The following is a 14,719-nucleotide window of genomic DNA, read 5'->3' as shown; positions in this document are numbered from 1 at the left end:
AAATTATCATCAGTTCAACATGCAAGAATTTGGAGTGATTTATCTTCGCAGTGCACGAAGCCACGAACTAGGAATTGCTGATCTGACCAAATCATGCCAGGCACGAGCCAGGTCCCGAACCCGACCCCGGTCGAACGTCGTCACAGCCACGGCGTCTCCGCCGCCGCACCGCCCTAAAACCCTAAACCCAGCTTCCCCATATATACACACGCAGCCGAAATCTTCCCCTCCCCCAAACCGCCTTTGCCGGTGCCCCTGCCCCTGCCGCCAGCCATGTCGCTCGACCGGAGCTTCTCCACCTCCGCAGCGCTCTCGCGCCTCCTAGCTCGCTGCCCCGCGCTCGCCGCCGACTCGCGCCTGCTCGCCCTCGCGTCCGCGCCAGCCGCGCCCGCCGCCGACGACGTCGCCGCCGCGCTTGCCGAGCCGCTACTCCACCCGCGATACACCCTCCCCATCATCGGCTGCTTCCTCCCGCTCGCGCCCGTACTCCTCGAACGCGCCTCCGCGCTCCTCCGCACCGCTGGAACCGCCCTCCTTGTCGACAGCACCGCCAGCCAGGAGGAGGCCGGGGAGGGGGATACCCGCGTCGTCGAGTTCTACCTCTCCAGGGGTAGGGGCTTGCGGCTGCACGAGCTCGCCTGCCTCGCGCTCTCCCGCGCCCTCGACCTCGCCCCCTACTTGCTCCGGTAAATTGACTGCAATTCCCCACGCCAACTGTTATGAACTTTTGGACTGGTATAATCAACACGTTTTGTTGTTTGTACCTGCAAAAAATTGGCTCGCCATCTAGTTCCTTACTCAATTTACTGCTACATTTGGCCTTGAACTAGGCACATAAACAGGCAAACACCGAATGATAAGATGCTATATGTCATATAACTAACCAAAAACTGTATTTCATTGCAGATATGTATTAAACTACTTCAAGTTTTCTCCACCACCATTCCAAAGACTTGTGTGCACAGGTGTTCCATCAACGATTCCTACCAAGGTATTACTTCTTCATCTGGTAAATTCTAAGTACATACATGGTTGCTCCCCTTTCCAGTCTACTACTTGTTCCAGCTGTGATAGTTTTTGTGACTTAATTCTTATCATCTCATCGTTTGCTTTCAGGGACTACATCTCTTCCTTGATGCCACACGAGTATCATATCGCTTTCTAGAATTGGAACCCAGAGTATTTTGTGAGCAATGGGACTGGTCTTGCTTCTTAGACCTTGTAGATACTACAGCTGATTACCTTTTACCTGATGACCCACTTTACAGTGTTGGGTTAGACTTTAGATGGTGTTCAATACAAATACTCATGGTGGTTCTCAAAGCAAGTGATAGGGGTATTGCAAGTTTTGGTCTCCACGCAGATGCTGCATTTACATGTCTACTGAGGTTCCCTTCTCATTCTCTCTTCTTTGTTATTGTTTTCTATGGATCTTGACTTTGACGACTTTATGATAACAAGCTATTCATCTTCTAGATGGAAGGAGTATTGCATGGATACTTCCTTAGAGAAAGCCTCTTTATATCTGCAAACTCAAGAGACCAATTCTAACATTGATGTCACTTATTTGGCTGATACCTTGTCGGATTGGCCAGCGGTTACAATGGGGAAGGAGCATACCATTGGAAGGTCTGTTCATTTATTTGTATCCAATTAGCTATATTTCTTGCTGCATTCATCTTGCGTATAGTAATTTTGATTTTTTTTTTCTCTGTTAGTTCGTTTGTGCTCACTGCCACAATGAGGAAGAGTTATGAGGTAGCTCTGGTGGCAGTTAGCCAGAGGTGGCCCGTGCTTCTCTATGGTCCTGTTGGAGCAGGAAAAACTGCATTGATTAACAAATTGGCACAGAATCGTGGAAATCGAGGTATATAATTTTAATCTGCGACTCATATTGACAATGTTGAGAAACTTCCGTACAAGATTTTATGTAACCCCAAACTAGGTCCACTCTACTAGATATTGTATGGGCTAATATACTTACATGCACAGAAGGGGTATTCTTCCGTAGAAGGGGTATGCTTATTGTATGGGCTAATACACTTATATATACATACCATTACAGTTTTTAGCGAAGCATTCTGTTGTCTGCTAGTTTCAGAGTTGCTTCATGTAGTTTTGCTAATGTGTTGATACTTGCACTAGGCAAACAGAAATAGACAGCCACATTGGAAGAAAAGGTTGGTTGTACTCTTACAAGTTCAGATATTTTTTCTCCCAATTCGGTTGCTTGCTGTGTGCCTGTTGGTCCCAGCAGTTTCCAAACTAACCTCATGGAAATGCTGTGTTCCATCGATAGATTGTTGAGAACTCCCTGTCGAGTTTTGTCGCTACTTGAGTAGTTCAGCCAAATCCATGGTTTACACCTTTCATACTATTGCTTGAACGGGAGTGTTTCATTCATTGTCATTTTGTCCAACCGAAAGCTGACCCAACATCTTTCTAGCGAACCCTTTAGATACGGTGACTATTCATTTAAAAAATTAGAAATTTGGATGAAGCCAGTAATAAACAGGGCTCTGATCCAGCAGCTTTGTCACCCTGCCTCCACCACTGGCCGAAAGTATTGTCTTCCCAAAGTTGTGGAACGGATCATATCATCTCTGAGAACACTGCTAGTTCTCATTTCTCAATGCATTTCATTACTTAGTACTAACTACTAATTACATTTGCAGTGCTTTTTATCCACATGGACGAGCAAATGGATGGCAGGACCTTAATAGGAAGTTACATATGCACGGAAGTACCTGGAGAATTCAAGTGGGCCCCTGGTTCTCTCACACAGGTACTGTTCCCTCTGTAAACCCTATGGAGATTCTTGCTATAAATTTGTATTCACCATCTTATTGGGGGACAGGCCATTGTGAAAGGATTTTGGATTGTGTTTGAAGACATCGACAAGGCACCCACTGATGTGCAGTCAGTCTTACTGCCTTTATTGGAAGGTTCAAGCTCTTTCTCGATTGGGCACGCAGAGGTGAAATTGGCCTTAGCTTTTTGGTTGTTTGACATCATTATAATGCCATTACAAGTGCATGTTATTACCTTCGTTCCAAAATATAAGCCTTTTCAGAAAGCTAGTTTAGCTTTCTAGAAAGGCTTATATTGTGGAACGGAGGTAGTATAAGAGAAGAATATCTACTTGCGAAGGATGTCACTTACCTGCAGATGCTTACTAACTCTGGAATTTCTAACGCATTAGCTTTCTATAAAAAGGCTTATATTTTGGAACGGAGGTAGTAGAAGAGAAGATACTTGGGACGGATGTCACTTACCTGCAGATGCTTACTAATTCTGGAATTTCTAACACAGGTAGTTGAAGTTGCTGAGAGCTTCCGTTTATTTGCTACAGTCACCACATCAAAGCATGATGTTTCACATGCCCTGGAAGGTTCGTTTGGTTTGTTAAATTACTGTGTAATCACTGAACCCCACAGTGATAGTTTTACATTTTTACAACCCCACGACTTTGCATGTTTAATGAGTAAAGTAGTGTCTGTTTTAATTAACGTCATCACTGTTTACATCTTTTCATCAGGAAGATTAACCTATAGTGCACTGTGGAGAAAAGTGATGCTGGGAGAACCTAACCGGGAAGACATGATTAATATAGTTAATGGATGCTACCCAAGCTTGGAGCCCATCTCCTCTAAGCTCATAGGTAGATGAAATCATCTTCTATCACTTCTTTTTCTAGGTTCTAACTGTGTAATTAATGCATGTCTTGTAGATACCTTTGAAAAGGTCAACTCTCTGGTTTCTTATCAGTTTGGTGGGCTTAACTTAGCTGGAGGTTTATCTGATGGCATTCTGCACAGATTTTCATTAAGGTGCATACTTCTTGCAGCATTGTTTATTATTCCATCCTTAAGAACAAACTTCATAATCTTCATTTATAGGGACCTGCTCAAATGGTGCAAGAGAATAGCGGGCGTTGATCTCAGCTTTGAGGGCCTGGGATTTGCATCTAGTGACTGTAAATTCATATACAACGAGGTTTTTGCTCTTTCTATCTTCTACTATCTCTATAGTCTGATGTTCTCCCTATGGTCATCAAAACATGTCATAATGGGAGCATTAAGTTAAATGTTTTGAACTTTGTGTTGGCCAGATTAGCCACTTGAAAATGTGTGTATTGGTTGTAATAATTTACACTAAATACTATCATAACTAAGAATTACATTGTTACTCTGACGAAAATTAGCTGGTTCAAGTTGCATCTTGGACATGACCAATGTTGATGTGTGTATAACTGGACTGCCTAGCCCTTTCCATCAGTTCAGACTTGTGGTTGTGTGGGATAGTGCATGAAGATTGAAATGGTACAAGTAAATAACACATTTTTTGATGGCCGTATTTTAAAGCCTGCTTGCAAATGATTATTCAGGAATATATGCCACTTTGAGAAGTGAAGTGTTGTTGTAGTTTTATTTTCAATTCTGGATCTAATGATAACTTCCAACACATTGCAAAACATTTATTAACAACTTGCTTTATGATCAAATAGTATATTATTTTAAGCAGCAGCGCTCCCCTGGTAAATGCACTCGCATGGGAAGACACATGGAAAAAATGGCATGCATTCACTTTGTCATGTTATATTGTCCTAGTGGGAAAGAATGATTCGTAAGGAACAACTCTAATTGTACAATTTGTTTTCTCAGTTAATTAAATGACCCTCTGTCTTCTTTATCTAGGCTGCTGATATTTTTGCTGCTTCTCTATCATCTCCGGAGAAAAGGCTATATGTAGCAAGAGAAATTGCTAGAATATTAGGTGTTCCTCATCTAGCAGAAACCATGCAACCTACAGACAAGCCCATTATCCAGGCATGTTTACTGAGTTCCTCTATATGACATCTGTTCTGCTTTTTTTTTTGTTTTAATAAAATTAATCATTCCTAATGCACAGGCTCGACACACTGACTTGCAAGTTGGCAGAGTTACGCTGCAGTGCGTTGTCAAACCGGTAATGAACATTGCTTTTTTTTCAACACATATTTTCTTACGCTTCTGCTTGTTTGCTAATTCTGAGTTTCATTTCTGTAGGCGTTGATTCAAAAGGGGCCTTTTGCTGATATTCGCCATGCATTAGAAGTTCTTGAGAGGGTTGCATGTTCAATAAAGTTTAATGAGCCTGTTCTTCTTGTTGGTGAAACTGGGACGGGGAAGACTACACTTGTGCAAAATCTTGCTACTTGGCTTAAACGGCCATTGACTGTGGTGGTATGGACAAATAGTATCATACAATTCTCTTATAATAGTTGAATTTCTCGTTTACCATTGCAAAAGCGGTGATCATCAAAATTCGTTTGTATCGTAATTATCTTATATACTGAATGGACTACTCCCTCCGATCCATAATAAGTGTCATGGTTTTAGTTCAAATTTGAGCTTCTTGTTTACCATTGCAAAAGTTGTAATCATCAAAATTCGTTAGTATCATAATTATCTTAATACTGAATGAACTACTCCCTCAGATCCATAATAAGTGTCATGGTTTTAGTTCGAATTTGCTCAAATTTTAACTAAAACCATGACATTTATATGGATCTGAAAGCTCCCCTAATTAGCTGGCTAGATAGATTGTAGCTATCCCGTGGGGCGTGGGCTACGCCCATTGCATATCCTCTCTCTCTTGTACATTTTTTTCCTTTATGTATAAAATTTTACTTTGCCTCCCCTATGTCCGCTCAAAAATAAATAAATTCTACCTACCATGCAATTGCAAAGAATTGAAATCACAAAGCCATGAATCTCACGAAGTATCAATCTATCATTCCATTTGCCAGTGCCACGTGGAACTCGGGCACAATATTTTCGATACAATGCTTAAGTGGAACATGTTAATAGTGTTTCACAAATATTATTGAGGATAAGTTTCATTGGAAAGTAGCATAAAAACTGCATTTCCCGCTTCCTCTGTGACATAGAGATTCCAAAACGTGTACTAGAAAAGATCATACTTTCTATCTTGGTCGCACAATCTTTGAGATTTGCTGTGTGTTTATAACTTTTTGTCTTGTTATTTTACAGAACTTAAGCCAGCAAAGTGATATATCGGATCTCCTCGGTGGGTTTAAGCCGACAGATGCTCGGTCAATATGCTATCCTCTTTATGTGGAGTTCAAGGATCTTTTTTGTCGAAGTTTTTCTGTGAAGGTGCGGCGATCGCTTGGTTCTCATGGTGTTGGCCCATACTTGAAATTCTTTGATCTATGTTACAATTAGTTTGTAGCTTGGTTAGCCTTTCTAATACTCTGATGGATCGATTCTTTCACATGCTAGCTTATTAGATAAACTTAAAGATGTTATGTGGCTTATAAGTTCTATGATCTACTTTCATGGCTTATGGTTTATGGAAGGTTTGCTTAAGATCGATTATTAGCCCACGATTCTCTTGTCCTTAATCCTAAGATTTAGATATATCAACATGCCGTAGAATCCTTTATATTTACCGAATGACTGGTTTGCTTGTTCAGGAAAATCAAGCTGTATTACGTAAATATGATTCGTATGTAATGGAGAAGAATTGGATGAAGGTACTACGTAGTTTGGCAAAATGTGCTGGCGGAATTCAGCAGCTACTTGAAGGAAGTTCCAAGGTCAGCGTTGGTTTAAAGAGAAAAAGGCAGCTGCCTTCCCAAGACAAAGTTCAGCAGCTAGTTGAAGATAGTTACAAAGTCAGCGTCGGTTCCAAGAGGAAGAGGCAGCTGCCTTCCCAAGTTATATCTGACTGGAGCTCCCTTTCTTCCAGGCTAAATGCTGCTTATACCCAAATTGGTTCAGCCGCTGGCATGTCGTTTCAGTTTGTGGAGGGTGCTTTTGTCTCAGCTATAAGAAACGGTGATTGGATTTTGCTTGATGAAGTTAACCTTGCACCTCCAGAGACTCTCCAAAGAATCGGTGCAGTACTGGATGGAGAGATGGGCACATTGTGCCTGGCCGAAAGGGGTGATGTGGATTATATTGAACGCCATCCTAGCTTCCGTATGTTTGCTTGTATGAATCCAGCAACTGATGCTGGGAAAAGAGAGTTGCCATACACGTTTAGGAGCAGATTTACAGAATGCTTTGTTGATGATCTTATGGATGACGACGATCTCCGTCTTTTTGTCAGTAAGTATCTGGATGGTCTGCATGCTGCTAAAGGAGTTATAGATAACATTGTTCGTTTTTATAAAGCAGCAAAAAAGGAAGCTGAAGAGAAGCTGCAGGATGGAGCTAATCAGAAGCCCCAATTTACTCTGAGATCTCTTTCTCGTGCACTAGGTTATGTAAAAACCGCAGAGAAAATATTTGGCTTCAGGAAATCTCTTTATGATGGCTTCTGTATGTTCTTTCTTACAATGCTGGATGTCCCTAGTGCAAAAATCATTAAAAACTTAATAGTATCTCTTTTATTAAATGGAAGAGTGCCACCAAGCATTTCTTTTGCTGATTACTTTGTAGAAAAATCTAAGCAACTGGATGTTTCGGAAACAGATGATTTTTTGTGCAGCTATGTGTTAACCAGCAGTGTTACTGAGCACATAGTTAACCTTGCCCGTGCTGTTTACATAAAAAAATATCCTGTACTCCTCCAAGGTCCAACATCAAGTGGCAAAACTAGCCTGGTGAGGTATCTTGCTGCAAAAACTGGCCATGAATTTGTCCGCATCAACAATCATGAGCATACTGATCTTCAAGAATATCTTGGTACGTATGTCACCGACAGTCATGGGAAGCTTCAGTTTCAGGAGGGTGCTTTGGTGAAGGCTGTTCGTGAGGGGCATTGGATAGTGTTGGATGAGCTAAATCTTGCACCTTCAGATGTCTTGGAAGCTTTAAATAGGCTGTTAGATGACAACAGGGAGCTGTTTGTTCCAGAGCTTCAAGAGACTGTTCCTGCTCATCCTGACTTTATGCTTTTTGCTACTCAAAACCCACCTGTGCTTTATGGGGGACGTAAAATGCTGTCTAGAGCATTCCGCAACCGTTTCATTGAAGTGCATGTTGATGAAATCCCAGAAGATGAGCTAATCACAATTTTGGAGCAGCGGTGTACAGTTGCTCGCAGTTATGCCACAAAAATGGTTCAAGTTATGAAAGACTTGCAAACACATAGACAAAGCAGTAGAGTGTTTGCTGGCAGACATGGTTTCATTACGGCGCGAGATTTGTTCCGTTGGGCCAATCGGTACCGAGCATTCGAGGGGAAGTCATATGAAGATCTGGCTAAGGATGGCTATTTACTTCTTGCGGAGAGATTAAGGGATGACAATGAGAAAGTTGTTGTTCAAGAAGCTTTGGAACGCCAACTACGTGTTAAACTCAACATCCCTGATTTATATAACTCGGTAGGTTTTAATTTTTCTGTGGTATTTACTAACACTTCATTTCTCCAGCATCCTTGTTCTATCTTCTATGTCATTGGTGGAAACCCACTTTTCAAAGAACATTTCTCGTAGATCATAATGTTGGCCTGAATACTGAAACACTACTATTGTATATGTTATATAACCACACAATTCCTGAAATTGCATGCACGCCACTTAGTAGACACTCAATGTGAAAGTTGCTGTACATATCATTCCGCTGGAAACATTTTAATTTTTAGACATGTTGTACAAGAAGGCTTTTTTTTTTTTTTTTTTTTTTTGACATGGTTGTACTAGAAGGCTTCAAATTTATAGTTGCCAACATTGTCATACATGTATGGAAATTTGTAGTAGGCTGGAAGTTTTTTTTCTGGCATACTACTAGAAGCATAGTGATTGTACTCTGGTTGTACTTCTATTGCTGCTTGCTTTTGAGTCTTGTTTTCTAATTTAGGGATTATATTTTGCAGGAGGGCATCTATGGCTATAACTTATCTCGTCATGCTATAAGACAGAGAGTACAAGAAAGCTTTGGAAAGTGAGTTTGTTTACTTAATGCTTGAGTGTTTGTTTTGCCTTCTCCTGATCTGATGAAATATCCTTTTGAGCTCTCACAGTATCACTTGGACAAAAAGTATGTGGAGGCTGTACTTCCTTATCGAGCGCTGTTACAGGTCACGAGAGCCTGTCCTCCTTGTTGGTGAAACAGGCGGTGGGAAGACAACAGTTTGCCAGGTCCTAAGTGCTGTTCTTGGAGTAAAGTTACATATTCTGAACTGCCATCAGTATACTGAGACTTCAGACTTCATTGGGGTTAGTTTTCTGTCAACTAAATCTTTACTACGAATTGTATTTTTGTATTACGCTTCAAAGATTTTGTTCACTAGCATAATGGCATGTCTGTCACTCGCAGGGATTTTGTCCTATACGTGATAGGTCGAGAATAGCCCTCGAGTTTAAACATCTTATTTCAAGAATGATGGAAATGAAAATTTTCATTCATATTGCAGGAGATGTGGTATGTTTTTTTGGTTTTAGCATATGGTGTTTCAGTGATGGGTTATAGACACTTTCCAGAGTAGCGAACTGATTTTTCTATTGTTTACAGACACTTCCCTCTGATATATCTGGAGCTGCTAGTGTCATAAATCATATAAATGGAATACTTGATAGATACCGAAAAGAAAAGGAACTATTTCCAGACGTGCAACCTCAAGAGCTTAATGACATGGACGAAATTAAGTTGAAATTGATGCATCTCCACCAGAATTGGCAGACAATTTTTCTTTGGCAGGATGGGCCACTTGTGCAAGCAATGAAGAATGGAGATCTTTTCCTTATTGACGAAATTTCTTTGGCTGATGACAGTGTACTTGAACGATTGAACAGTGTTTTGGAACCTGAAAGAAAATTGGTACGCCTTCTTAATTTTCTACTCCCTACTGGAACTGCATCCTTTTCTTACCAAAGTAGCAACACATGGGTGGAAGTGTAAGTTTAGGGTCGTAGTGTACATTTGGGCTTTGATGGATCTTACTGACTGTAAAATTGTAAATGCCTGCTAGTGTCTGTTCTATATTCTATAAGCAGATTGCGTTTTGATACGTTCATTGTACTTGCACTTGCTTATCCAGTTCATGTAGTTGATGTCTTTTTTATTACTGTGTTGAGTAATCGTAAACTGTGTTGAATAATCTACTACTCTTTCTCCTGGTTCAGTTTTTTTTATCTATGTTCAATCGTGTCTTTTTTTCGCAGTCACTGGCTGAGAAAGGAGGTTCTGAGCTAGAGACGATTGTGGCACATCCAAACTTTTTTATTCTTGCAACAATGAATCCAGGTGGTGACTATGGGAAAAAAGAGCTTTCTCCGGCACTAAGAAATCGATTCACAGAACTCTGGGTTCCTGCTGTCACAGATGTTGATGAACTTAAGAGCATAGCTATAGATAAGTTCAGCAAAGCCGAGCTCTCTTGCTTTGGAGATTGCATCGTTAATTTCTGGAAGTGGTTTAACCAATTGCAGACCGGAAGAATTCTCACCATACGAGATCTTTTATCCTGGATTTCATTTATCAATGTGACAGAGAGAATTCTTGGACCAGAGCAAGCTTTAATACATGGTCTGTTCCTTACATTGCTTGATGGGCTCGCATTGGGAATGAATTTTTCTAAATCTGAGGCTACAGAGTTAAGAAGGACTTGCCTGTCTTTGCTTCTAGAAGAGCTGCAGAAGGTTGAGGGGAAGCCATTGAACTCGGACTTGAATGATCTAAAGAATTATGGGTGGGGTGATGGTATAAGAGAAGTTTATATTGATTATAATCATACAGATCAGTTTGGCATTGCACCCTTTTATATTCCTAAAGGTCAGTTGGTGTGTGAGCAGGAGGGGTTTGAATTCACGGCACCTACTCCCAGTAAGAATGTTTTGCGGGTATTGCGTGCCATGCAACTACCAAAACCTCTTCTGTTAGAAGGTAGCCCTGGAGTTGGAAAAACAAGCTTAATTGTGTCATTAGCTAAATATTCTGGTCATAAAGTTGTACGAATAAACCTATCGGAGCAGACAGATATGATGGATCTTTTAGGTTCAGATTTGCCAGCTGAAGGGGAGAATGGAATAGAATTTGCCTGGTCCGATGGTATTCTTCTTCAGGCTTTAAAGAATGGAAGTTGGGTTTTGTTGGATGAAATCAATCTGGCTTCCCAATCTGTTCTAGAAGGTCTCAATGCCATTTTAGACCACCGGGCAGAGGTATATATACCTGAGCTTGGTCAAACTTACAAATGTCCACCGTCGTTTCGTATCTTTGCGTGCCAGAATCCGTCATCGCAGGGTGGTGGGCGGAAAGGCCTCCCCAAGTCCTTCCTGAACCGCTTCACCAAGGTTTATGCTGATGAATTAAATGAAGAAGATTACTTTTCCATATGTAAATCACTATATCCGTTACTCAGTGAAGATATCCTCAGAAATCTGATTCACTTTAACAATAGGCTCTTCATGGATACCATGATACATCGAAAGTATGGCCAAGAAGGTTCTCCTTGGGAATTTAATCTACGTGATATTACTAGGTCTTGTGAGATCATAGCACGTTCCCCAGACACTTCAAAGAATGACTGCTTCTTAAATACTGTCTACCTTCAGCGAATGCGAACTGCAACTGACCGCGATGAAGTTCTCAAGCTCTTTGAAGAAGTGTTTCAAATAAAGCCCAGCATTCTTCAGTCGAAAAAGCTCCATGTCAATGCTCATTGCTTAGCTGTTGGAAGTGCGTCTGTTAGAAGAAATAACTTCCGGTCATATGAAGTTCACAGTAACCAACTGAACATACTTCCTAGTATTCTTCATAGCCTTGAAGCTGCTATCCACTGTATCCATCAAGGTTGGTTGTGCATTCTTGTTGGACAGCACTCATCTGGAAAAACTTCATTGATCCGCTTGCTTGCTCAGCTGTCTGGCAATACATTGCATGAATTGAATTTGTCATCGGCAACCGACGTGTCAGAATTGCTGGGATGTTTTGAACAGTATAACTTCTTTAGGCACTATAAAGAGGTCATATCAAAAGTTGAGCGGTATGTTGACGAATATTTCAGCCTGAGTATGGATATACGCTGGAAGGAGCTCATTATGAACAGGAAGGCTTTGTTTGTGAAATGGTTTGAATTTGTGGTTGCTAAGAAGTACTCTTCAATTCGTACTTCCACATTTATTGAGATGAGCAGGAGTGCATCTTTGCCACCATTGAGCTTGGTTACTGACATAGTTGAGCAAATGAAGTGTGATCTGGAAATGTTTGACTTGCCTATATCATTGACCAAACATGAGCTGACTGAAACACTGAAGTCCATCTACAGCTTGCAGCAGAAAGAAAACATAAACCAGCGAGTTAAGTTCGAATGGGTTGCTGGGGATTTGATCAGGGCCATTGAATGCGGTGAATGGGTTGTTCTGGACAATGCAAATTTGTGTAACCCTACTGTATGTTTACTAATCTCTTGTACTTTGCTATTTATCTTACAATTTGGTTTTGCTGATTTTTCTATTTGATTTCCTTTGATCTGTCAGGTGCTTGATAGGATAAATTCTTTGGTTGAGAAAGAAAGGTCCATTGTAGTCAATGAATGTGGTCTTGTAGATGGGAATCCTGTAGTTCTCGAGGCCCATCCTAAGTTCCGGATGTTTCTGACAGTTAATGCAAAGTATGGTGAAGTTTCAAGAGCCATGCGAAACAGAGGAGTGGAGATCTTTCTGATGGAGCAAAGTTTGTGCTTGGATAGATGCCCCTATGTCCCTGCGGATAGTGAGAGGAAGGACGTGATAAGGTTTTTAATTTCTTGTGGTATACCAAGAATGGAATTGATTTCGTCAATGACTGAAGCACACTTATATGCAAAAGCTGCTGGCTTACGTCTTGGGATAAGTATCACCCTTCTCGAGATCACACGATGGGTTCAACTGTTCCAACAACTTCTTATTAAAGGAAACCAGCTCCTTTGGAGCCTTCATCTAAGTTGGGAACACACTTACCTACCGTCGTTGGGTCAAGTTAATGGATCTGATGTTGTAAAGGAGGGAATATTAAGGTTTTTGACTAATTTTAATGGTTCAGCTGGTTCGCATTATGGGTTTTCATTGTCCTTGCCTGGTGGTTGGCCGATTGAACACAAACTAAGGGACTTCATTTGGTACTCAAAAGAATCATGTGTTCAAAGAAATTGCATGTATTTACAATCATTCGGTGCCAAATATGCTGCTTATCAAATAAGCAACTTTGAAGGTAGTTCATCGTTACTGGGACCGATTAGTAATATCCACCCATCTGTTCTTCCTGCCTCAAGCTTATCTGCACTGCAATTTCCAACTTTGCCCATTCAACATTTTGTTAAGACTCCTGTAGCTGGGGTATTCAATTCAGAATTAGCTGATCAGATGCTTTTCATAGCTGCAAACTGGGTAATAGAGCAATCTACGGAAAGCGATCTTGAATTGTATGGCATATGGTTTAAGTGGTATGATTGCCTGCTCCAGCCGTACTGCAGCTTCTTTGGAGACTTTGCTAATATTCATAAGCAATTAAGTGAGCATCCTATTTGGCAGAGCATCCTTGAATGCTACAGAGAAATTATTGCTTATCACAAGGTTGATGTCGTTGCTCATCCTATTCCGTTGCTGTCGATGAAATTGTTAGATATGTCAGGTTGTGACACACTTAAAGCTTGCCAAAAACGGCTTCGTAGCGCTCTGAATGGTTTGAGCTTGCTGTGGCTTACATTACAGCAATGGCAATCTGAGACAACTTTTCCTGATTATGGTGTTCTAAAAGCCACTCTATTGCCGGCATTGAAGTCCCTCAAATGCTTGGAGGACGAGGTACTCAAAATGATTGTGAAATCCCGGAAGGTGCAGCAGATATACACCCGTCTCCTGGATTATCACAAGTCAATATGGAAGATGATAGTTTCATCTCAATTTGAGGGCCTACCAGTTGTTTGGAATCTTTTGAGGACAGAAATACTTAAGCTGCAACCAATACTGCCAATAGAAGTTGGTGTGTTTTTGGTAAGCTATCCTTATATTTTCCTAGTGATACTACTAACTGACTGCAAACTGACATTACAATCATACAGATGGAAAGCGTTAATCTAAACAATGTGCAAGATTTCAATTTACAATATAGCAAACCAACTTTGTGGGTGCATGGTGGTCATCCTCTTGTACCATCATCTGGCAGCGTCTTCTGCAAAATTCGAGAAATTGTAGCATTTTTTGCAGTTGTTTGGCCAAGGAAGAATCTTTCAAAGAAACATCTTGATGGTAATATACCGCAGATTTGGCAGCTGAAACATCACCCATGCTTATGTAGGCACCATCCAAATTTTATTACCTTTTGTTGCTTGCAGATAAAGAACAAACAATTGATGCCATGGTGTCAGCCAATCAGGATCTTAGACGCCTTGCATTGGAAGGTACCCATACATTATTGGAAGAGATCTTTTTGAGGCTCGTACTTTTTCATATAGAATATAAAAGGACAATTTCCGCTTTCATAATTTTATGTTCAGAGGCAATCCACTCTTATCCTATACTATTGTTCTTGATTGCATTTTGCTCTTTTAGGATGTACTGAAGCACAATTTTGTTCAAAAATCGAAGTCTATTTTGCTTAACTTACATTTTTGATTGTTTCAAGATCGAAGCACTTTGATCCATAAATGGATTGCTTTTTTTTAATGATTCTATCTGTCTTTATGTCAAGGTCTTGGTATCGCTTTTCACGCTGCAACTGATTCTAAGGAAGAGGACTGTGAAGCTGTGGCCCGGTTGGATGAAATTCACAAGGTTTTATTTTGT

General features: G+C 40.8%; 1 protein-coding gene across 2 annotated transcripts in view; it reads left to right on the top strand.

Annotated features, from left to right (window-relative positions):
• Nucleotides 1–273: 273 nt before the first annotated feature.
• Nucleotides 274–14,719, top strand: part of LOC124650622 (midasin) — a 28,539-nt gene continuing 14,093 nt past the window's right edge. For both annotated transcript variants that reach the window (XM_047190139.1, XM_047190138.1), the window contains exons 1-25: nucleotides 274–686; nucleotides 907–991; nucleotides 1,117–1,388; nucleotides 1,477–1,629; nucleotides 1,719–1,867; nucleotides 2,676–2,785; nucleotides 2,858–2,977; nucleotides 3,313–3,391; nucleotides 3,539–3,661; nucleotides 3,731–3,830; nucleotides 3,900–3,996; nucleotides 4,698–4,829; nucleotides 4,912–4,968; nucleotides 5,049–5,225; nucleotides 6,036–6,161; nucleotides 6,482–8,338; nucleotides 8,830–8,897; nucleotides 8,977–9,172; nucleotides 9,273–9,377; nucleotides 9,468–9,773; nucleotides 10,118–12,346; nucleotides 12,434–13,927; nucleotides 13,996–14,182; nucleotides 14,269–14,334; nucleotides 14,625–14,707. In XM_047190139.1, coding sequence (XP_047046095.1) covers nucleotides 274–686; nucleotides 907–991; nucleotides 1,117–1,388; nucleotides 1,477–1,629; nucleotides 1,719–1,867; nucleotides 2,676–2,785; nucleotides 2,858–2,977; nucleotides 3,313–3,391; nucleotides 3,539–3,661; nucleotides 3,731–3,830; nucleotides 3,900–3,996; nucleotides 4,698–4,829; nucleotides 4,912–4,968; nucleotides 5,049–5,225; nucleotides 6,036–6,161; nucleotides 6,482–8,338; nucleotides 8,830–8,897; nucleotides 8,977–9,172; nucleotides 9,273–9,377; nucleotides 9,468–9,773; nucleotides 10,118–12,346; nucleotides 12,434–13,927; nucleotides 13,996–14,182; nucleotides 14,269–14,334; nucleotides 14,625–14,707 — 8,784 coding nt within the window. The remainder of the gene's footprint in view (nucleotides 687–906; nucleotides 992–1,116; nucleotides 1,389–1,476; nucleotides 1,630–1,718; nucleotides 1,868–2,675; nucleotides 2,786–2,857; nucleotides 2,978–3,312; nucleotides 3,392–3,538; nucleotides 3,662–3,730; nucleotides 3,831–3,899; nucleotides 3,997–4,697; nucleotides 4,830–4,911; nucleotides 4,969–5,048; nucleotides 5,226–6,035; nucleotides 6,162–6,481; nucleotides 8,339–8,829; nucleotides 8,898–8,976; nucleotides 9,173–9,272; nucleotides 9,378–9,467; nucleotides 9,774–10,117; nucleotides 12,347–12,433; nucleotides 13,928–13,995; nucleotides 14,183–14,268; nucleotides 14,335–14,624; nucleotides 14,708–14,719) is intronic.

The sequence above is a fragment of the Lolium rigidum genome, chromosome 4, assembly GCF_022539505.1.
Source record: "Lolium rigidum isolate FL_2022 chromosome 4, APGP_CSIRO_Lrig_0.1, whole genome shotgun sequence".
Taxonomy (NCBI): Eukaryota; Viridiplantae; Streptophyta; class Magnoliopsida; order Poales; family Poaceae; genus Lolium; species Lolium rigidum.
This window is presented reverse-complemented; position numbering and strand designations above follow the sequence as displayed.